Genomic DNA, 23,180 nt, shown 5'->3' on the forward strand with positions numbered 1-23,180 from the left:
TGGAATTCGGAGATGGTTAAACCCAATTAAAAAAAGTCACCATTTGGGCCCTTTTCAAATGTCGGTGACAATAACAAATTTTAGTACAAAGACTGCTTTCCGCAACTTCACATCAATTTTCACATCAGATTGTGGAAGCGCGCAAAATGGAATTTGTTTATGTTTGAGCTCCATCCTAGATCAAATCGAATTATAAACTTTAGAAATATTTTTGTAAAAGTATATGTAGTATTGCAGTTTAAATATAATTATCGTGATTAAACATGTATTCCACTATATCCGTTTCAAAGGTAAAGTATTAGAAATTCGCATTTGATTCCTAGTTATTCTAAAACTTCAATATTGCACGCCATCTCACCAGGGAGTCTTCGTGTTCAAAAACGGTGCAACGAAAGCCAAAACCCATCGCCAACCGCAGAAATGCCGTAGCCTGCTGGACCGTTCCGCCACCGATGCTCTATGGTACCGAAGCTATCGAAAAATGTGGACCAGGATTCGCGATCAGCTGGACAAGCTCCAATCGTGCAGCTATGGGAAAATTTTGGACGACTTGCTTAAGTTCGTCGAAGGATGCTATCGAAGCTTGGAGTACGACGGGGTTCTGCCGACGGCGGCCCTACTCACCGGGATCAATCAAATCGACCACATGGCCCAGTTTGAAACGTTGGCCGGAAACATCCGGAACAATACGATGTCCTTGGTGGTGCAGCTCCAGTCTCGGGACTGTCCCAGTATGAAGGCTGCCGTGGAGACACTGGTGTCTGGGTTTGTGGAAGAGGAACAGCAGGACGGGGACAGTCGTAGACTGAGGAAGAATCAGCTGAATTTGGGTGTGCTGCGAGCGTGGTACCTGGAGAAACATGGGCAGTCGGATCAGAGGCCGAATTTGACGGTAATTGTGCCGGATTTTGAGGTGTTCAGTCCGGACGTGCTGCAGGACTTGCTACTGGTGATGAAGTAAGTAGGTTTTGAGACAATTCGATCTTTTGGTATTGATCTCAGCTGTTTAAGATTTAAATCCACTAAATAATTTGACATTCTATTCAAAATAGTTGCTTAAGTATTTGTTTCCTTGAAGCTATGATTTATATGTTTTGTTCCCGAATTTCAGTTCCTATGCCGCGGAACTACCGTTCGTGCTGATATTCGGTGTAGCCACCTCGGTGGCCACGATTCACAGTGTACTACCGTACCACGTGACCAGCAAGATCAAGCTCAGCATATTCCAGTCGGAACCGTCCGTGGCCAATCTGAACAAGGTGTTGGAAAATGTCTTCCTGACGCCGTACTGTCCGTTTCATTTGTCCGGCAACATGTTCAAACTGTTGACGGACATATTCTTGTTTTACGATTTCTCAGCGAAAGGATTTGTGGAGGGATTCAAGGTAAGTGGTGCTGCAGCACGTGTTGCACTAACGGGGATTAATGCTCGATATGTTACTTCTTAGTACGCCCTTATGGAGCACTTCGGTCGGGGTTCAATCTACGCCCTATGTAGTTCAACTAATGATCGCGAAGAACTGGAGGAAATCGTGGATCAACTCAGTGCAGCCGATATGGAGGCCATAAGGCAACTGTCTTCATTTCGGCCTCTTATCGAATCGTTGGACAATCCCCAGGAAGTCATAGATTTCCTCACCAATGATGACTACCTCCGGCGCATGTTGCCATCGATCGTGCTCGATGTGCACAACTTCTGGTTTAATTTTCATTGCACGCTGGATATGTTGCTGGCTTTGGTACAAGATTTACCTAAAGTACCGCTGGGAAAGCAGCTGAGAGAGCTCTATTCACACTGTATATCGACGGATGTCACTCAAACGGATGAATTCCGACAGTGCCTGCAAATGGTTTCGCTCATGTCCAAAGAGGAAATTCTTACCAAAACGACGAGAATGATGGAAATAGGTAAAATAACCGACATTCAGTCAAATACTAAATGTAAATGCTTATCCGGATCACGTTTACAGGTATTAAATATGTGCACGGAAGCGACGAAGCTTCCGATCGTGGTGTAACCATATTCGAAGTGGAAACGCTGGAAAAGATCGTTCAGGATTTGCAACGGTTATCGAATGAAATTGCCTCTGCTGGGATGGAGCGTGTCGCGATAGTTCCAGCGGAAGCACCCGTCGGAAACTTGATCGCATCGCCCAAGATGAGTCGCCAAGAGTTGCAGCAGAAGCTTCTGAACGCTGCCCGTCAACCTAAAGTGGAATCTCCGTTTGCGCGATCAGTGGGTAATTTGGTGTCCTACCTGACCAACGACGTTTTCCGGAAGCACCTTCGGCCGTTCAATCGGAACATTCCGTTGATCGAGCTGTTCGTGTACGGTGAATCGGCTACGATTCGGCGACACATGGTCGGCGTTCCACGTGCTGCGGTTCACACGGCCCTGAACAATCCACAGTACTACCTGCAGTGCGAATGTTGCGAATTAGGTGAGCACTGCAGTTTGGTTCCCACCCTGCCGGACCTTTCGGTGGCCTACAAGTTGCATCTGGAAAGCGGCCGGATGATTAATCTGTTCGACTGGCTGCAGGCATTCCGGACGGTGGTGGACGAGTGCGGTGAACCCGATGACGATCAGGACCAACAGGTTGATCCAAAGATTCAGTAAGTATACTGGAATACATTTTTTGATTGTGCATATCTGATTCCTGAACTTTTTTTTTTCCAGAGCACGCTTTACAAGGGCAGTGGCCGAATTGCAGTTTCTTGGCTTCATCAAATCTTCGAAGCGAAAAACGGACCATGTCGCTCGGTTAACTTGGTAACTTGTATGTATGTAATGTTTTCCAGTATTTGTGTGGTAATCAATAAAGTTTTGTAATCTTTTTACACATAAAGCGCCGCGCCGCGCTTGAAATTTTACTTCTGGCAACAAAAAAAATCAGAATCATAATGACCTTCGAAAGATGAAATTAGATGACAAATCTCATGTCTGAATGTAAATGATGGTTTGATTTTCCTTTGTCTATGAGCATTAGCATGGTACACGCTTGTATGATACAAATAAATCCTTGCTCCAGTCGTCTTTTTGGATTCCATTTAGGCCCCATTTGAACTGTGCAAAATTTCAGCGCGATCGGTGAAACTATAATTTAGCGCAAGCGGTTCAAAGTTTGCATAGGATTTACTATGGGAAAAGTTACACTTACAAATAAAAAATCCCAGAGGTCGCCACTTGTGTCCTTAATCCAAATCGATCAATGCTCCTTGTAGAAAATTCATCCATGAAACTTTCCTTTGAAGACCGCAAAACGATTGGATGCCTGTGAAAAAAGTTATTTAATAATTACCGATTAATGATCCGACGAATGGCTCATTACAGCAGCACTGCAGCTACTGCCTTGGTTGCGGCTGTTGCTGGGGGTGGTGATGCCTCCCGCAACCACATGCAACAGCGGCAGCAGCAGTGCTGCTGATACAACGAAGCAATGAGCCATTCGGCGGATCATTAATCGGAAATTATCGAAATTATGAAATAACTTTCCTCATCCAAAGTTTCATGGATGAATTTACTACAAGGAGCATTGATCGATTTGAATTAAGGAGATAAGGGGTGACCTCTGGGATTTTTTCTCTGAAAGTATAGCATTTCCCATAGTAAATCCTATGCAAACTTTGAATCGCTTGTGCTAAATTATAGTTTCACCGATCGCCCTGAAATTTTGCACATTTCATATGGGACCTGAATGGAATCCAAAAAGTCGACTGGAGCCAAGACTGGAGCGAGTATTTGAGATTTCGTCTAAAGTTGACTGCAAGTTCAATTATTAGGCTTTTAGAATAAAGTTAATTCAAATTCTATACTCAAATGCTGAAATAAGAATGTATTTTGTGATAGATGAATGAATTTTCTGAGATTAGTTGCATACCGGCCTGATCGCCTTCACAGAGTGCGCGTAATTTTTTAGCACACATCATCCCGTTATTTTAGTACAATCACCGCGACGGCGAATGTCAACAAGCGGCGCCCACCATCAGCCACCACCCACCGCCCCATCCACAACCAAAGTGTCAATCTGACTGCTTCGCTGTCGGCAGAATCTCATCCGCGGTTCGTCGAGGCTGTGTGCGTGTTTGACTGACTTTTATTGCTCGTCGCCCGTCGCCCGTCCCGGTTTTCTTCGGTCCATACAATAAAGTTGATTGCATTTGTGTGCCGCAGTCCCACGTCTCGCGATCTGCGATCCGCTTCTAATTCCGCGCCACATTACCCGATCGATCCGACCGAATCCGTCGTCGTCGTCGTTCCCACCAGTGTGCCAACAGCAGAAAGTGTCCCGCAAGATGATGCTCGCTACGGCTGCCGTGCGCGGATTGACCCGCCGTTCGTTTTCGACCTCGAAAGTCCTTTCCGCTCAGCAGCTGACCGTCCGCGATGCCCTTAACTCGGCCCTGGACGAGGAGATGGAACGGGACGAGCGGGTGTTCCTGCTCGGCGAGGAGGTGGCCCAGTACGACGGTGCCTACAAGGTAAGGAAGAAGTCCTGCTTCCTAAGGGGGTAAGGGAGTAGATTTTTTTTCTTCTCGGTTCAACTCTCCATGCCATGTTACGTAAACATTTCGTATTTGCCGTCGCGGTTCATGCGAATCTTGAAAAAAGTAAGAAGGATTGGTTGATTGAGGAGAGCTCTGGCGGGGGGTATGTTGCGACTGGGAGTGGATTGGGAACCGAAGTGGGTACGCGTACACTTGAAGGTTATCAGGAAGGCGGTAGTGGAGGCGCAAAATGACGTCGGGGAGGTGACGATTTTTGTTTACAGTTCGTTCGGCAGTTCAATGCTTATGCTATGCTTCATCCGATCACCATCGTCATCAAGTTGTGCGATCAAAGACGATTATGAATAATGGCGATAGATGTATGAATGATGATTGATTTTCATACTTTCTATTATTGATGCTACTTCATACGGGTCAAGTAATGCGCTAGACACATTTTATTGCATTTACTTGGGAGCTACAATTCGACATGTTCAATCTCTACGCCAAATAAAATAACAAAAAACCTTCACAGGGCCCGTTCTATAGCCCGTGTGCCCTCAGCTGTGAAGAAGGGGGTATTTTGCATGACCATGCCGAGGGTGACGAGTTCGATTCCCGGTCGGTTCAGGAACTTTTCGGAAAGTCGTGCATGTCACATGATGTACACATACAAAACGGTCATTGCCAGAGGAAGCTCAGGTAATATCAGTGGAAGTGCTCATAAAACACTAAGCTGAAAAGCAGGGTTGTACCAGTGAGGACGTTACGCCGAGAAGAAGAAGAAGCCCCGGTCATGGGCCAATTGTTTCCATTCCTCCTGGTATTAATTGCTCTTAGGGCTTCTTCAGAAATCTTCTGAAATCGATGTGACTGAACAGATAAAGTAGGTACGTTGGAATTATTCCAGCTTCTAAGCTTTCCTTCTCTTCAATTCCCACGACAGCGCTCGAAGTTCTCTTTGACGTTGTCCCACTACACATTCATCTCAAACAACTAGCACTTTCTTGCACTTACCGCCCCAGGTACGCGGTCTACTAGAAGAAGCCCTTGTGAACCGCAGATTAACACACACCTCGTTGTTTCTACTTTTGGACAATTGGGACAAAACTGTCCTTGCTCCAAATGATCTTACTATTGCTTGTAATTTTCCAAATAGGACATTTTCCACGAAATTCCCTTCCCGGGAAGAGTGGACATCTGGTTATCTGGGAGAGAAGTATTTAAGATGGCACCGTTTGTTACACTGATGGCTCCCTTCTCAAGGGTCGAGCTGGAGCTGATGTCTACTCTCGTGAGCTAAGTCTACATCAGTCTTACTCACTTCGTAGACACTGCACTGTTTTTCAGGCTGAAATCTTTGCTCTTATGTGCAGAGTGCAATCAGCACTTCAGCAGCACGTAATGGGCTAAGTAATCTACTTCTGTACAGATAGCTAGTAGGCCATCCCTATTTTTGTAAAAGTTAGAAATTGTAACAAAAAGCTCAATACATACTGCCCTCACTTGCATAACAGACATGTAAAAAGTACGAATTGAAAAAAAGGCATTTAAAGTTCTGCCAAACAGGCCACATTTCGTTCAATTGGATTGTGTAGTAAATAAAAAATGGCTATTTTCAATAGCCTAATCGAACGAGCTCATTTTTTCTGAGTATAACGTTATTTTATTGAATTCTAATAACTTTGTTTTGATGGTAAAATTAACAAAACAGTTTTCATTTTCGTGGATACAATGACAGTTCAATCGAAAAAGTGACAGATCGACCCGAACATTCCGCGAGAACATTCTTAAGATAGATTCAAAAGCATGTTTAAAAGTGTTCAAAAACGACCGAGCTTTGAAGATGTCCATAAGTTTATCTTTTGGAACATTCGCCCCTAGGAAGTTCAACGCCAACAAATGAACCATGCGCAGTGTTGTGATTTGTTTTACGTAATAAAATGCGAATTTAATCCCGGATCACAAACGCGACTATTTATTTTCTTCCTCTCGTTTTACACACTAAACTCCGATTCTCCATTTCTCTCTACTCTTTACCCATTACCCACATAACAATTTCCCCTTTCCACAGCTTGGTCCTTTAGTCTCCTCCATCGACGCTAACATCCATGACATAGTCATCAAATCGAAGTGGTCGCTTGATATGTCTGCCCGGTCTGGGAATGCTTCCTCGCGGCGAAGCTTGATGCGGTGCAGGCCTCGAGTCAGTCGCCTTTCCTGTAGCACCTGGAGACTCAGGTGAGATTTCTATTGCCGTTGGAGTTTCCCACTCATTCTCGTCTTCGGTTGTGGTGTTCTTGCTTTCCGGATCCGGAGAGTAAACTTTCTTCAGATGCGATGAGTTCCTCCGATATTGTACGCCTTCCGGAGTTTGAACGATGACTGAGTTGCCTTGTTTACTCATCACCTGCGCTGGTTCCCGAAGAAATGTGGCAGAAAGTTTGTTTGAAGGATGCATGTTTTTCATTAGAACCTGGTCACCCTCTTCAAGAATCGATTCCTTAGCCCTCCTTGCTGCATCAACTTGGCATTTAGCGTTGTATTTGTAGGTTGTATCTTTATCCTTGACATCTTCATCGCGGTTTCGGAGACTAGAGAGTTGAGGTATCCAGTCTCGAAATTGACGACCAAACGCTAGTTCCGCTGGAGAACGCCCTGTTGCTGGATGAGGCGTCAACGCATACACGTAGTTGTGCTCCTCCAAATCCGTTTTCCAATCCGTATTATTCATCTCGGAGATCCTCAGAATTTTCAGAATGGCTCTGTTTTGGCGCTCCACTTCGCCATTCGCTTGCGGCCAATACGGAGTGGTGCGTTTCAACTGGATACCCAATGCCTTGCAAAAATCTTCGAATTCCTTGCATTATCGGTCATAAGGACACAAGGAAGACCCATTCGCATAAACAACGGTTTCAGTTTGCAGATGATATCCGCTGAAGTGGTCTGCCGCAACACCTCCACTATTTTGAAGCGACTGTAGCAATCGATGACCACCAACAGTGATTCTCCAGAAGGTAATGGACCTAACATGTCCATACTGAGAAACTCCCAAGGATTTTCAGGCATCTTTCTTAACGCCATTGGTTCTGGGGGAACGGCCTTTCCTACAATTTGACAATCCAAACACTTACGTACTGCTACCTCCACATCTTTATCCATAGAAGGCCACCACACTTTGGAACGGAGTCGCTGTTTTGACCTTTCTATACCAGGATGTCCAATGTGCGCCAAGGATAGGACCCGCTTCTGAAGACTTTGAGGAACGACTATTTTCTCACCTCGCATCAGTAGTTCCTTGCAACAGTACAGCTCGTCTTTGAACGGTGCAAACTTCTTTACTCCATCATGCCAACGACCAGTATTGAGAGCCTCCTTCACAACTGCAAGTTCTGTATCTGACTTGGTATGGCTAATGACGTCTTCTGTGGTTAGTGCAGTAGGCATTGCTTTTTGCACAATCGCGTAGATGGTTTCTTCACCAAATTGGTCGTACGTTTTGCATTTTGTGTAGGTTGGCAATCTTGACAGCGGATCAGCTATATTAACTTTACCTGGGATGTGGATAACGACGAATCGAAAAGATTGCAGACGCATAGCCCACCGATCAATCCTCGGGCAAGACACGTGATTAGGCCCAAAGATAACCTTAAGTGGCTCGTGATCGGTAAGAAGAAGAAATGTCAATCCCCGTAGATATATTTGCAATCGTTCTGTGGCCCACACTAACGCAAGCGCTTCCTTTTCGTTTTGGGCGTAGGACTTTTCAGCCTCAGAGAGCCCTTTGCTGATGTAGCAAATAACTCTTTTGCTCCAGGAGAACAAAATGGCACCGAGACCGGTTGGTCCTGCATCCGCAATTACGATGGTCTTGTCATGGGGAGAATAATAGCCGAGATTCTTGGGATTTTTCAAAGTATCCTTCAGTTTTCGAAACGCCTCTTCCTGGTCGGAGCCCCAGTTGAATGCAGCATCCTTTCTGAGCAGCTCACGCAGTGGAGCTGTCAGCGTCGACAGCTCCGGAATGAACCTGCCAAGGTAAGTAATCATTCCCAAGAAGCTTCGCAATTCTTCAGTAGTTTTCGGTTCTCGCAGTCGTTTGATTGTCTCCACCTTGTCCATGGTCGGTCGAATGCCATCAACCGAAAGAATATGACCCATGAATTCCACCTCCTGCTTTCCCAAGGAACACTTTTTCTGGTTGACAGTGATTCCGTACTCCTCCAAACGGCGCATGACCGCTTTCAGTGCGATGTCGTGTTCTCTCTTAGATGAGGCGAAGATGAGGATGTCGTCCACAAAAACTTTGACTCCGGGAATTCCTTTCAGCACTCGTTCCATGATGCTCTGGAACACTTCAGAGGCGCAGTTCATACCAAACGTTAGTCGTTTGTAACGGTAGTAGCCGTGATGTGTAGCAAATGTGGTAACGAAGCGGGACTCCGGAGCCAAAACCACTTGATGGAAAGCTTTGTTCAAATCTATTTTCGAAAACCACTTGCAATCATGTAGGTGTGGAACAATATCTTCAAAAGTAGGTAGAGGGAAATGCTGCGGGACAATGGCCTTGTTGGCGGCACGCATGTCCACACAGAGACGAACGGCCGAAGGATCTCCAGCTTTCGGATTTACCACCAGACGAGATATCCAAGGCGAATCGATCGGAGCCGCCTCAATGATGTCCTGCTCCAACAAAAGATTGATTTCCTGCTCTACTTTGTCCTGCAATGGTATCGGAATGTGGCACTTAGTGATCTGGACCGGTTTCACAGTAGGATCAATTTGCAAGCTGACTTCAATTCCATTGATTTTTCCAATTTTGTTGATCCCGGAACTTACAGTCCAGACATCCGTGTTGATTTTCAAGATTTGCAGCTGAGTGGCCGTGTCCTTGCTTAGCAAACTCGCACCCTTCTCTTGTACCACGAAAACGTCAGCAACAACTTCGTGGTTCTTCGTGGCAATACTAGCTGTGAACTGCCCCACAACCTTCAGACTACTGTTTCCATAGGCTTTAAGAGTTGTTTTGGATTCCTTGGACTGCGACAGAATACTGATATTCTGTTGCTTCAGGTATGACCACGTACCGTGGTCAATAACGTTGACCCCGGCTCCAGAATCCACGACCCATTTAATTTTTACGCCACCAACACTGCAAACCACCTTTTCGCCACCCAGGTTGTCTGTTTCAGCAGCAAACACGTATTTCAGCTCCTCTTGATCGTGGTCCTCCTGGTGATTACTAGTGGAATCATCGGAGTCGTAGAGCTCTTCCGCACCTCCTACAGCCGATTCTCTATCGATTTGGTGCACCTTCTTCTGCTTACTGCTCCTGGATTTCGTATTGCAGCAACGCTTGAAATGGCCGATCAGTCCGCATTTCTCACAGCGTTTATCCTTCGCCGGACACGAATCACTGTTTGCAAAATGCCCTGTACGCCCGCAACGGAAACATTCTTGCTTGGAAAAATTCACTTTGTTTACTTCTGCTGATCGCTGCAACTGTTGACGAACGTTCTCGATTGTTTCCAAAGAACGGCCCTTCTTGATGATTTCGTCCAAAGTCATGTTGGGCTTCGTGAGGATTTTAGCTCGTAGCTCATCGGAACGTCCTTTCTCAAAGATTTGTTCTTTGATGTTTTCGTCTAGCCAGTTTGCGTATTCACACAAGTTGCCTTGCTCTCTTAGATGAAGAACGAATTTGGAAATTTTCTCGTCCGGCCCTTGCTCCAAATTACGGAAGATGTGTCTTTCTTGCGGTAGGCACTTCATCGGCAGGAAGTGGTTGTCCAACACACGAAGAGCCTCTTTGTACGCATCCGAACCCGCTGGTACCGCCGGCTCAGGGTCTCCTACCAGGCTATCGTAGATATCCTGAACGCCTTCCCCTGCGTAGTGTAAGAGGTAGGACTTTTTGCGAGACGGCAATGCAACATTATTCACGTCCAGAAAAATCTCGAACGACCTTTTCCACTTCTTCCAACGGGAACTAACGTTGATGGTGTCGTCCGGATCGAACGGCTGCATTCCCGTTCCAATTGGATTCATTCTGACGGATATAGGTTATGTTTCTCCAAATGCTCGCGACTTTTACCGAATACGAATTTAATCAATTTCGCTCTTCTTTCGACCGAATCAAATCGTGGATGATTAAAACTACTTTTTATCGATCCCGTCCTCCGACGCCAATTGTTGTGATTTGTTTTACGTAATAAAATGCGAATTTAATCCCGGATCACAAACGCGACTATTTATTTTCTTCCTCTCGTTTTACACACTAAACTCCGATTCCCCATTTCTCTCTACTCTTTACCCATTACCCACATAACACGCAGTGTTGTGTACACGTAAAATGTCGTGATTGTCATATTGCTGTTAGTGTCGTGGAGCAACACAACCATTGCAACCAGCTGGAGGTTGCTGGCCAACAAAATAAAATGCACCTATTGATGGCAGACGAACGAGTTGAGGTCAAAATGTACGACCTTCCTGAGAATGTGACCGACGTCGAAATTTCGTCGTACTTGGGACAGTATACGGATAAGGAAGCATCAAAGAAGCAGTTGGGTATAAAAGCTATGATGGAAAAGGAATTCCGTCTAGAATACGCTTTGTAAAAATGAAGCTGAGAATGTACATCAAATCTTTATGCCATCATCAGTACTGAACAAACGTATGTATGTATATCAGCTTCAAATCGCACCCGGCATCATGCCGCCACTGTACTCCATTACTACACACTGACAGATCATGCAGCGAGAACAAAAAGTTAACAGCGCAAACGACATCCAACAATGCAGAGACCATTACCAAAACTAATGCAAAGGTCGATGCTGGAAATATACTCAACTACCGTGCCATGCCCTAATACCGTGTGCCTCCTAATACCGTGTATTTGACAAAAAACTCAAATATTTTACTAAGTGTATTATTTTTTTTAACTAAGTAACTAATTCAATCATTAGCATATTAAACCTTCTTAAGTTAGGCGTAATAAATTTGGCACATATTTACAAAAACAAGCAATTAAAAATATTCACAAAATGTGAGTGCGAAGTACCAATACACGGTATTAGGGCATGGTTCCTTTTGTGTTCCAAATACCGTGTTTCGGCTAAAACTGCAAGCTGAAAATATTATTGATACTTTTTTACTTTATGAATCAATTGTACAAACCTCTAGGCAACGTTTAACGCACAGATTTTTTTAAGTATGAACTTAGTATGATTGATATAGTGATGATTCAAAGGACCACCAATGTACGCGGGTCACATACACGGTATTAGGCACAATGCTATGTTTTACCAATTGTTTTTAACAATGGTTTAAACATTTGGAATACCATTAATTATATTTATTATACATAATACACAGAATAACCAATAATATAGCGTTTGAAAAATCAAGAAACACGGATAATTGATTTTACAGGGCTCTTTGAAGTGAAGAGCATCCTTAAGGTCACGGTAGTAGGGCATGGCACGGTAACAACAAAAGTTTCAGCTACAACTGTATTGTTGAAGAGCTGTGAATCAGATTGACACCATCGCGATGCATCGCCAAAAAGAAAGAATGTTAAAGTCATGCATATAGCTGAACCACAGACCGTTTAAACAGAATTTTCCAAGGGGTTTTCAACCATTTTTTTTAATGACAAGTAATCAATGATTAATTTCGATTTTTCTGAGTAATCATGGTAATCTGATGTAATCATTAGTAATCCGTAGCAATCAATGATAATCCGTGGTGATCAATGATAATCAGATGTAATCAATAATAATCAGATGTAATCAATGGTAATCACATGTAATCAACTAGGTAATCTGAGTAATCAGTAGTAATCTTGAGTAATCAATAGTAATCTTGATAATTAATAAGTTATCATAAGTAATCACAAGTAATCATGGTAATCAGAAGTAATCATTAATAATCTGAGTAATCAGTAGTAATCTTGAGTAATCAATAGTAATCTTGGTAATCAATGAGTAATCATATGTAATCAAGGTTATCACAAGTAATCATGGCTATCCAAAGTAATCATTAATAATCCGGTAATCAATAAGTAATCAAGATAATCACAAGTAATCATGGTAATCTAAAGTAATCTGAGTAATCTGTAGTAATCTTGAGCAATCAATAGTAATCTTGGGAATCAATAAGTAATCATAGTAATCACAGTAATCAATTAGTAATCAAAGTATTTTTTCAGTAGTGACAGGTAATCAATTTAGTTGTAAATCCCTTGGAATTTTCTACCGACGACGACGGTGATGTTGATGACAACGGCAATGCGATGGAAACAAACAAGACAGATGAAACAGCACCCAATGGTCATGATATGGAGCGATGGATTAATTGGTTATTAAAGCAGCGTAAAAAGAAAAATCGCATGTCAGCTGAGATGCTCAAAGCTGACCCTGTAGTATCTGCACAACTGCTGCATCAATTATTCTACAACATTATGGGAAACCGCGACATTTCCGGCTGACTGGATACACGGAATCTTAGTAAAGGTACCTGACTGTAAAGGCGAACCTGACTGTATGCGATTATTGACGGTGCATCATGTTACTGTGTATAGTTCTCAAAGTCCTCTGCACAGAGATTCCGTACCGGACGATCCTGTGTAGACCATATTGTCACGCTCCGTATCATCCTGGAGCAAATCAATGAATTCCAAGAATCTCTCTATTTGGTGTTCATTGATTACGAAAAAGCTTTCGATCGTCTCAAACCTCAATCACGAAAACATGTCGGAAGCCCTCAGGTGCAAGGGTGTCCCTGAGAAAATAAATGGTCTCATTTTTGTGCCGAGTACTGCACAACGGTGTTTTGTCCGATCACATTCGAGTCGTTGCTGTAGTGAGGCAAGGATTGATTGATTGATTTGTCTTTATTAAAGAGACTTTCAGCCCTTGGCTGGTTCGTCTCTTGAGGCAAGGATGTATACTATGGAGCACCTTCGGATTGGTTGATGACGTTGCTCTCCTAGCTCTTATGCAGAGCAAGCTCGATGATCTGACCAGGTCTTACCATCAACGTCAACAAGACCAAATCGTTGAATGTAAACACGGTCAACCCTTCCAGCATTACAGTAGTTGGGCAATCAGTGGAAAATGTTGAAAGCTTCCAATATCTTGGTAGCCAAATGGCGACCGATGGTGGCACCAAGGTCGACATACATGTAGGTGCATGGATCAAGAAGGCGAGGGTTGGTTTTGCGAGTTTAAGAATTGTATGGAAAAACAACCACATTAGTCGACGCACTAAAATCTGAATTTTTATCTCGAACGTAAAATCTGTGCTGTTGTACGCCAATGAAACTTGGTGTGTATCAGTGGAGAACACTCAAAGGCTGCAGGTTTTCATCAATATATGTCTGCAGTATATAATTCGTTCATGGTGGCCTCACAATTGGTCTCCAACGTGGAGCATCATCGTCAATGTCACCAAAAGCCGATAGGGACAGAAAATCGGGAGCGGAAGTAGAGGTGGGCCACACTTTAAGCAGGGGCGAGCGGAAACGAAATCTGCATCCAAGAGTTAGATTGGAACCCAGCAGGACATCGCAGCAGAGGCAGACCCAGAGGCTCATGGCGGCGCAGTTTGAACAACGAAACAAAGCAAGTCGACAGAAATTTGGTCAAGGCGATAGCGGGGAATCGCCTAGGATGGAGATCTTTCAATTCGATCCTTTGCACCACCGTGGGTGCTCAGGATTGAAACACCAAAAAGGAAAATCAAAAACATGCATATAATTATAAGAGTTGAAATGAATAAATGCCTGACTGACTCTTTTTGAGTTGAAAGGTCGTAAAACTAAAAAAATAATTCAAATAAATTATAAAAGAGTGCACAACAGATGATTCGAAAAAATGGGTCGTCCTGGAGTCGGTGTTCAGGGAAATGACACTCGAACCAAAGTTGTTATTTTTAAGCGTTAGGCCGATGCAAATATTATTTTTCTTTTATGTCCGAGACCTCTCATCGGGTACGAAAGAGGGGGGACAAAAATAAATAAGGAACAAACAAAAAAAAAAATACTATTGAAAAAAATACAAATTATACCAATTATTGATACAATATTTTTCAACTGTTGAAAAATAGTTGCTTGTAAAAAAAATCTATTGAATTGAATATTTTGGGATTTTTGAAGGGGGGTGACATAAAACTAATTAAATATTTGCATCGGGCTTATTTACGACAGTTTTTGCTCTTTGGATAGTTCAATTTTTGTAAGCTGGTCGGTATTGGGATTCCCAGGTCCTCGGCGTGTTAATTTCGAGGAAAAGTAGCACAACCGTAACAGTATAACTAATGGTTAAAAACACACAATATTTTCCTTCCACAGGTGTCTCGAGGACTATGGAAAAAGTACGGCGACAAGCGGGTGATCGATACGCCCATCACCGAGATGGGTTTCGCCGGTATCGCCGTGGGAGCTGCCTTCGCCGGGCTGCGTCCGGTGTGCGAGTTCATGACCTTCAACTTCTCCATGCAGGCCATCGATCAGGTCATCAACTCGGCGGCGAAAACATTCTACATGTCGGCCGGTACCGTCAACGTGCCGATCGTTTTCCGCGGCCCGAACGGTGCCGCTGCCGGTGTCGGCGCTCAACATTCGCAGTGCTTCGGTGCTTGGTACTCACACTGCCCGGGACTTAAGGTGGTTTCGCCGTACGACAGCGAAGATGCTAAGGGTAAGGGGATTGAAGGTCATTTATAGTGGTACGTAGGTTAATCATTAACTGTTATTGATCCATTTCCAGGTCTTCTCAAGGCTGCCATCCGTGACCCAGATCCAGTGGTGTGTCTGGAAAATGAAATGCTCTACGGTGTTGGGTTCCCCGTGTCCGACCAGGTTTTGGACAAGGAATTCATCCTGCCCATCGGTAAGGCCAAGATCATGCGACCGGGCAAGCATGTTACCCTGGTGGCACACTCCAAGGCAGTGGAAAATGCCCTGCAGGCTGCGAACGAACTGGCCGGCAAGGGGGTCGAGTGCGAGGTGATCAACCTGCGTTCGTTGCGCCCGCTGGACTCCGAGACGATATTCAAATCGGTGCAGAAGACTCACCATCTGGTGACGGTTGAGCAGGGATGGCCACAAAGCGGTAAGTTTAATTGGTTTTCATTTATTTCAAAACAATATTAAAATTGCAAACGTTCCTACAGGTATTGGATCTGAGATTTGTGCTAGAATTATGGAACACGAAACGTTCTTCCATTTGGACGCTCCGGTTTGGCGTGTGACAGGTACGTTTACGACAAGGATCGATCGATCGAGCGGAGTGAACTTGGGTAAAATTGGCTAATTGCATAAGAGTTTCAGAAATTGTTCTTTTCTGCAAATTGCTATTATTTATTTATTATTTATTTATTTATTTAGTTAACATCAAATTCATGATAATACTGAATCAACAATTTGCCGCCACAATACTCGATTTGCAGCTGCAGCTCTCCAACCTCGGTCACGCCCAACACTCGCCAGATCACGCTCCACCTGGTCCGCCCATCGTGCTCTCTGCGCTCCACGCCTTCTTGTACCAACCGGATGGTTAGCAAACACCAACTTTGCAGGGTTGTTGTCCGGCATTCTTGCAACATGCCCTGCCCACCGTGTCCTTCCGGCTTTGGCCACCTTCTGGATGCTGGGTTCGCCGTAAAGTGCAGCGAGCTCGTGGTTCATCCTTCTCCGCCACACACCGTTCTCCTGCACACCGCCGAAGATCGTCCTTAGCACCCGTCGCTCGAAAACTCCGAGTGCTTGCAGGTCCTCCTCGAGCATCGTCCATGTCTCGTGTCCGTAGAGAACCACCGGTCTTATTAACGTCTTGTACATGGTACATTTGGTGCGGGGGTGAATCTTTTTTGACCGCAGTTTCTTCTGGAGCCCGTAGTAGGCACGACTTCCACTGATGATGCGCCTTCGTATTTCACGGCTCACGTTATTGTCCGCCGTTAGCAAGGAACCGAGGTAGACGAATTCTTCTACCACCTCGAAAGTATCCCCGTCTATCGTAACATTGCTGCCAAGGCTTGTCCTGTCTCGCTCAGTCCCACCTACCAGCATGTACTTTGTCTTAGCCGCATTCACCACCAGTCCGACCTTTGCTGCTTCACGTTTCAGGCGGGTGTACTGTTCTGCCACCGTTCCAAATGTTCTAGCAATAATATCCATGTCATCCGCAAAACAGACAAATTGGCTGGATTTCGTGAAGATCGTACCCCGGCTGTTGAGCCCGGCTCGTCGCATAACACCTTCCAGGGCGATGTTGAATAGTAGGCAGGAAAGTCCATCACCTTGTCGTAGTCCCCGTCGAGATTCGAATGAACTGGATAGTTCACCCGAAATCCTTACGCTGTTCTGCACACCGTCCATCGTTGCTCTTATCAGTCTAGTCAGCTTCCCGGGAAAGCTGTTCTCGTCCATAATTTTCCATAGCTCTGTGCGGTCGATACTGTCGTATGCCGCTTTGAAGTCGATGAACAGGTGATGCGTTGGGACCTGGTATTCACGGCATTTCTGGAGGATTTGCCGTACGGTGAAGATCTGGTCCGTTGTCGACCGGCCGTCGATGAAACCGGCTTGGTAACTTCCCACGAACTCATTTACTTTAGGTGAAAGACGACGGAAGATGATCTGGGATAGCACTTTGTAGGCGGCATTCAAAATGGTGATCGCTCGAAAGTTCTCACACATTAACTTGTCGCCTTTCTTATGGACGGGACAGATTATCCCTTCCTTCCACTCCTCCGGTAGCTGTTCGGTTTCCCAGATCTTGACTACTAACTGGTGCAGACAGGTGGCCAACTTTTCCGGGCCCATCTTGATGAGTTCTGCTGCGATACCGTCCTTACCAGCCGCTTTGTTGTTTTTGAGCTGGTGGATGGCATCCTTAACTTCCCTCAGCGTGGGAGTTGGTTCGTTCCCGTCCTCTGCTGCACCAACATAGTCATTTCCTCCGCTGCCTTGGTCCTCCGTGCCTACATTCTCTTCGCCATTCAGGTGCTCGTCGAAGTGCTGCTTCCACCTTTCGATCACCTCACGTTTGTCCGTCAGGAGGCTCCCGTCCTTATCCCTGCAGATTTCGGCTTGCGGCACGTAGCCTTTGCGGGATGCGTTGAGCTTCTGATAGAACTTACGTGTTTCCTGTGAACGGCACAGCAGTTCCATTTCCTCGCACTCCGCTTCTTCCAGGCGGCGCTTTTTCTCCCGGAAGAGACGGGTCTGCTGCTTCCGCTTCTGTCTGTATCGCTCCACATTCTGTCGGGTTCCATGCTGCAGCATTACCGCCCGCGCTGCATCCTTCTCCTCCAGAACCACTCTACACTCCTCGTCGAACCAATCGTTTCGTCGACTCCGTTCTACGTACCCGATAGTGCTCTCGGCTGCGTTGTTGATGGCTGCTTTGACTGTACTCCAGCAGTCCTCTAGAGGGGCCACATCGAGCACACCCTCGTCCGGCAACGCTGCCTCGAGATTCTGCGCGTATGCGGTGGCGACATCCGGTTGCTTCAGTCGCTCTAGATCGTACCGGGGCGGCCGCCGGTAATGTACGTTGTTAATAACGGAGAGTTTTGGGCGCAGTTTAACCATCACCAGGTAGTGATCAGAGTCGATATTAGCGCCACGATAGGTCCTGACGTCGATAATGTCGGAGAAGTGCCGTCCATCAATCAGAACGTGGTCGATTTGCGATTCCGTTTGTTGTGGTGATCTCCAGGTGTAACGATACGGGAGGCTGTGCTGGAAGAAGGTGCTACGAATGGCCATGTTCTTGGAGGCGGCGAAATCGATGAGGCGTAGGCCATTTTCGTTCGTCAGCTGGTGGGCGCTGAACTTTCCAATCGTCGGTCTGAATTCCTCCTCCTGGCCTACCTGAGCGTTTAGATCCCCTATGATGATCTTGACGTCGTGGCTTTGGCAGCGGTCGTACTCGCGTTCGAGCTGCGCGTAAAATGCGTCTTTGTCATCATCAGTGCTTCCGGAGTGAGGGCTGTGCACGTTTATTATGCTAATGTTGAAGAATCGGCCCTTGATCCTCAACCTGCACATTCTTTCGTCGATCGGCCACCAACCGATCACGCGCCTCTGCATGTCGCCCATCACTATAAAAGCTGTTCCCAGCTCACGTGTGTTGCCGCAACTCTGGTAGATGGTATGATTAACTCTAAACGTTCGCACCATAGATCCTGTCCAACACACCTCCTGCAGCGCTACGATTCCGAACCCGCGGTCCTTCAGTATATCGGCGAGTATGCGGGTGCTCCCGATGAAGTTGAGAGATCTGCAGTTCCACGTACCGAGCTTCCAATCGCAAGTCCCTTTTCGTCGCTGTGGTCGTCGCCATTGGTATCGGTTCGCATTCTTCTCTTGTTGATTTTCCGGTGCTAGTCTTTTTTACGGCTGGCTCGCAGGGCCTGACACCAACCCACTAACCCAGGGAGCTGGGCTTACCTTCCCGGAAGCTACGGGTTCTGCATTGGCATTTCCTCCAACTACAGTGCTAAATAGCTAGGCTCGAGCGCCAGTCTTCGCCGGGGGTGGTGTTTTTAATGGGCGCCCAGGAGATAATATTTTACCTGAGCTTCCACCCCCAGCTGCAAATTGCTGTAAGATGCTTTTCCTACAAAAAGCCCTGACAAACTGTCCTGAACTTTTACCGTGAGGACGAGCAGTTTCAGGAATTCCTATAGAAACTTTTTCCAGGATAGGTACATTCCAAAGAATTCCAAAAACTCCCAGAACATTCCGAGAATTCCTCCAAAATTTCTTACGAAAATTTACATAGGAGTTCCTCAACGAGTTCTTAGTGGCATTTCTATGACTGTTGTTGAAGAAATTTCTACGTTTTTCTTCAAAAAGGAAATCTCCAAGACATTCTTTTTTCTGAATTCAAAATTACTAATGATCAATCGATCTGATGATATTCGGCTAGTGCCTAACTTGAATTAACTCGTAAAATTTTTTATTTCCCCCCATACAGGAGTGGACGTCCCGATGCCTTATGCCAAATCGCTGGAAGCGGCAGCACTGCCACAAACTCACGACGTTGTTACTGCAGTTAATAAAGTGTTAGGTATTAAGTAAGGACGGTAAGAGAGAACATTCTTCGATCAAACCTTATACTACGAAAAAGTAACTACACCGTACCACACAAGTCGCAAGAGGTTCTCGCTGCGTGCAGACGGGGCCTCCGTTCTAGTTCACAGAGCAAGGGGTTTCAAAGATATTTGCTAGGTTGGATGATTTTTATTTTACTTGATTGGGTTATTTTAATTTTCTTTTCTTTTGATGTGTCAAAATCAAAAACATACCGAATGATTGATGGCATGGCTTAACTAACTGTAAGCCTCAAAAGTATTCTCTACTCTAAAGACATCATGTGATTCTCAATAGCGCGCAATTCATTTAAACTCTTAGTTAATTTTTGTTGTCAAAATTCGAAATTTTTCATTTCAATCATCAATAGGTTCAACCACGTGCATGTCTTCTCATATTTAGGGGAAAGGAAACAGTTGGTTGGTAGTAGTCAAGCGCCTCGCTGCACAGGGAAAAATGTAAACCATTGTGCATACAAACAACAGAAAGTCAGGATATTAATCATGTAGTTGATATATGAATGTAAATAGAACTGAACACCACAACGACACCGTTAGTTGGATTACTAACAGACAAACCGCCCACCCATGTCACCCAGTCAGATCCCTTTTTCATCACCCCCCAGTGTTGTCCAATTTTCGACACATTAAATCTTTCGTTTCCTTTCCATAAACGGGATTCGCTATCGTTCGAATCGATCACAATTTGGAGACATTGCCAATATCGAATATAATTTTGAAAATAGTAAAATCTGCGAAGATTGAATTTAGTAAGTGATATATCACACCCTTCTGTCGTCGATGTGTTACTTTATAGCATCGTTGAGTCAATATCTAACGCCAGGGTACAGGATACCTTACATTCTAACAGCCTCCCAGTTGGGAAATTCGGGAAAATTAAAAAGGGAATTTTTAAACTGCTTATCTTTTGATCAGTGAAAAGTCGACGTTTTCACAACGTAATGTCAACAACCAACAGATTTACTAGTATACTATTAATGAGATATTACTGAATAACTGCAAAACTCTATCACTCTAAGAGTGATCACTTACCTAATCCTCGAAAATCACGAGGCAAAATGGACGCAACCTGTTTTGATTCTAAGCAAATTAATTGAAAACGAATTCCAACTGAGCTTTTTGTATAAACAATTAGTGATACTGACTTCGCAATAAAACTTCGCTAAAACGCTTCAAGAATAGCGAGAAATTTCAAATTACATCCCAGCAAAGAAAAACTTGAAACTTCCCAGTAGGGTGTTGCTCTTCGGTTTTAGGAAGTTTTCTGTAACACTTTGTCGTCGGCCCTTTCTCTATCCTATCAATGCTAGCTGTTGTTAGGACGTGGTTAGCCTATAGAAATAGTTGACAGCTCGTCCATTCCTGCTGAATGTTCCCCTGCTTCCATCGGTGAGCGAAACCGGACCGTCCATGGGACTACACATTTCAAAAAGTTGACAACTTTTCAGATCCTTCGTTAGGGACATGCTGGATGGAATTTAGTCTCCTCTTCCGCTTTGCTGCCACATTGTTATCCACTGCCATGTGATGCTTGTGGGATGGGAGGGATGGTGAAAATTTCTCATTGTAAGTAATCATCAAGTATGTGATAGACGTTTGTTCGAAATCAGAGCATGACGTTTCTGGAAATTAAATCCCACAGCTGTAGCAAGTGTGTGTGCTTTCGTCTCTTTTTTAGTTTAGAAGTTTCAAATCACTTCGTTTGATCGAAGCGAGCGTATCGACTGACGACGGCGACGGCAAGGGATGACCCGCAGAGAATAAAGCACCCAGGAAAGTCAGTCGAGTTGTATGAATTCGAACGTGATTGCAATTACGATGAATTCAACTGGCTCTGCTGGTTGACTTAGTATTTTCCAGGAGCTCTCAAGTAATCGATGGGAAAGTAATCAAAGTGTAATGTAATTTAATTTGTTCGCATCAAAACGAACGGTAGGGCACAATTGATTCTATTGAGTTTACTTCAATTTGCATTAAAGAGCCTCACTAAAGTTGCAGTCCTGAGTTTGTGATGCACATTCAAATCAGGGTATCCACATTAAAATACATAAGCTCCCAAGTTTTCCCTACTAAGCCATTTTCTTTTTATTTTTTTTTTTTAATTTTTTACTGATTATTAAAGAAATTGGTAGTGCAAAGTCTAGCTGGAAAGATGATAGGCCCCTATAATAAGTTGGAAAATTGCTCGCAAACCTCCTTGTATTTTACTTTACAATTACCCCAGAAATGTCTTCAATAACTTATACATAGTTACTATTCATGACGTTATCAGGTATCAGAAGGCCGGCTCCAGAGGCACGTTATCCTCCATTTTGGACATTTGTGCCATCGCCAAAATAACAGCCTATTTCATCATCTACCTGAGGGAAAAGGAAGGAAAAAGGATTTGGATGGGGATAGGGACAGGTAGGGAAATAGGAAAAATACCCTGGAAGAGGGTACTAACGCATAATCGTACCACAATGGGTTCAAACAGCGCCCTGAAAAGGGCACTGTAATAACGCATAAAGCGAAAGAGAGCCTATAGCTCTTTACCACAGCGGGTTAAGAACAACAGAATATCCTGAAGATTCAGGTTTCTGAAGTCAGTTTCACTTAATAAGTGTTTACCGAATACTCGGAAACGCAGTTGCGCGAAAACTGGACAGTTACATATCAAATGATACGAAGTTCCATAATCGGATTCACAGCTATCACAGGCAAATGAATCAGCTTGCTGAATATTCGCCATGTGATAGCTGAGTCGGCAGTGGCCAGTCAATGCTTTGACCAGCATGCTGCAGTTCTGCTTAGACAGATTAGTTAGATACTTCGCCACCCGTAGAGATGGCTCAGCACTATACAATTTGGTTTGACGACATGACTCCAAACTATTCCAATATTGTCTGTGTTGAGTGACAGCCCAGGTGTGAATCTGAAGCTTAATCCAACACTTCGATATCGGAATAGCTGGCTCAGGGCCAATGAAGTCATGTGATGCTCCAGAGCGAACTAATTCATCAGCCAATTCATTTCCAGCGATGGAAGAATGACCAGATACCCATACAAGGTGAACAGCGTTTGCTGAATTCAGCTCCTCGATTTGAGTTCAACAAGCGATAACTATCTTCGACCTGGAGTTGGCCGAAGCAAGTGCTTTAATAGCAACCTGGCTATCAGAACAGAAGTATATTACTTTGCCCATTACGTGCTGCTGAAGTGCTGATTGCACTCCGCACATAAGAGCAAAGATTTCGGCCTGAAAAACGGTGCAGTGTCTACCAAGTGAGTAAGACTGATACAGCCTTAGCTCACGAGAATAAACACCAGCACCTGCTCGACCTTCGAGAAGGGAGCCATCAGTGTAACATACGATGCCGTCTGAAATACTTCTTTCCAGATAACCAGATGTCCACTCTTCCCGGGAAGGGAATTTCATGGAAAATGTCCTATATGGAAAATTACAAACAATTGTAAGATTACTTGGAGCAAGGACAATTTTGTCCCAATTCACCAAAAGTGGAAACAACGAGGTGTGTGTTGATGTGCGGTTCACAGGAGTTTCCTCTAGTAGACCGAGTACCCGT

At 44.6% G+C, this 23,180-nt stretch overlaps 2 protein-coding genes across 2 annotated transcripts; both read left to right on the plus strand.

Moving 5' to 3' along the window:
- Positions 1-118: 118 nt before the first annotated feature.
- Positions 119-2,849, plus strand: LOC109426460 (origin recognition complex subunit 3). The gene is made up of 6 exons (XM_029875514.2): positions 119-290; positions 362-957; positions 1,112-1,385; positions 1,449-1,908; positions 1,971-2,616; positions 2,681-2,849. Exons 1-6 carry the CDS (start codon positions 264-266, stop codon positions 2,775-2,777), a joined length of 2,100 nt encoding a protein of 699 aa, XP_029731374.2. The 5' UTR covers positions 119-263; the 3' UTR covers positions 2,778-2,849.
- Positions 2,850-4,027: 1,178 nt separating this feature from the next.
- Positions 4,028-20,344, plus strand: LOC109402150 (pyruvate dehydrogenase E1 component subunit beta, mitochondrial). Its single transcript, XM_029875515.2, has 5 exons — positions 4,028-4,482; positions 14,840-15,188; positions 15,258-15,602; positions 15,664-15,744; positions 19,479-20,344. Exons 1-5 carry the CDS (start codon positions 4,297-4,299, stop codon positions 19,580-19,582), a joined length of 1,065 nt encoding a protein of 354 aa, XP_029731375.1. The 5' UTR covers positions 4,028-4,296; the 3' UTR covers positions 19,583-20,344.
- The last annotated feature ends 2,836 nt before the right edge of the window (positions 20,345-23,180 follow it).

Source organism: Aedes albopictus, unplaced genomic scaffold, assembly GCF_035046485.1.
Source record: "Aedes albopictus strain Foshan unplaced genomic scaffold, AalbF5 HiC_scaffold_189, whole genome shotgun sequence".
Classification (NCBI taxonomy): domain Eukaryota; kingdom Metazoa; phylum Arthropoda; class Insecta; order Diptera; family Culicidae; genus Aedes; species Aedes albopictus.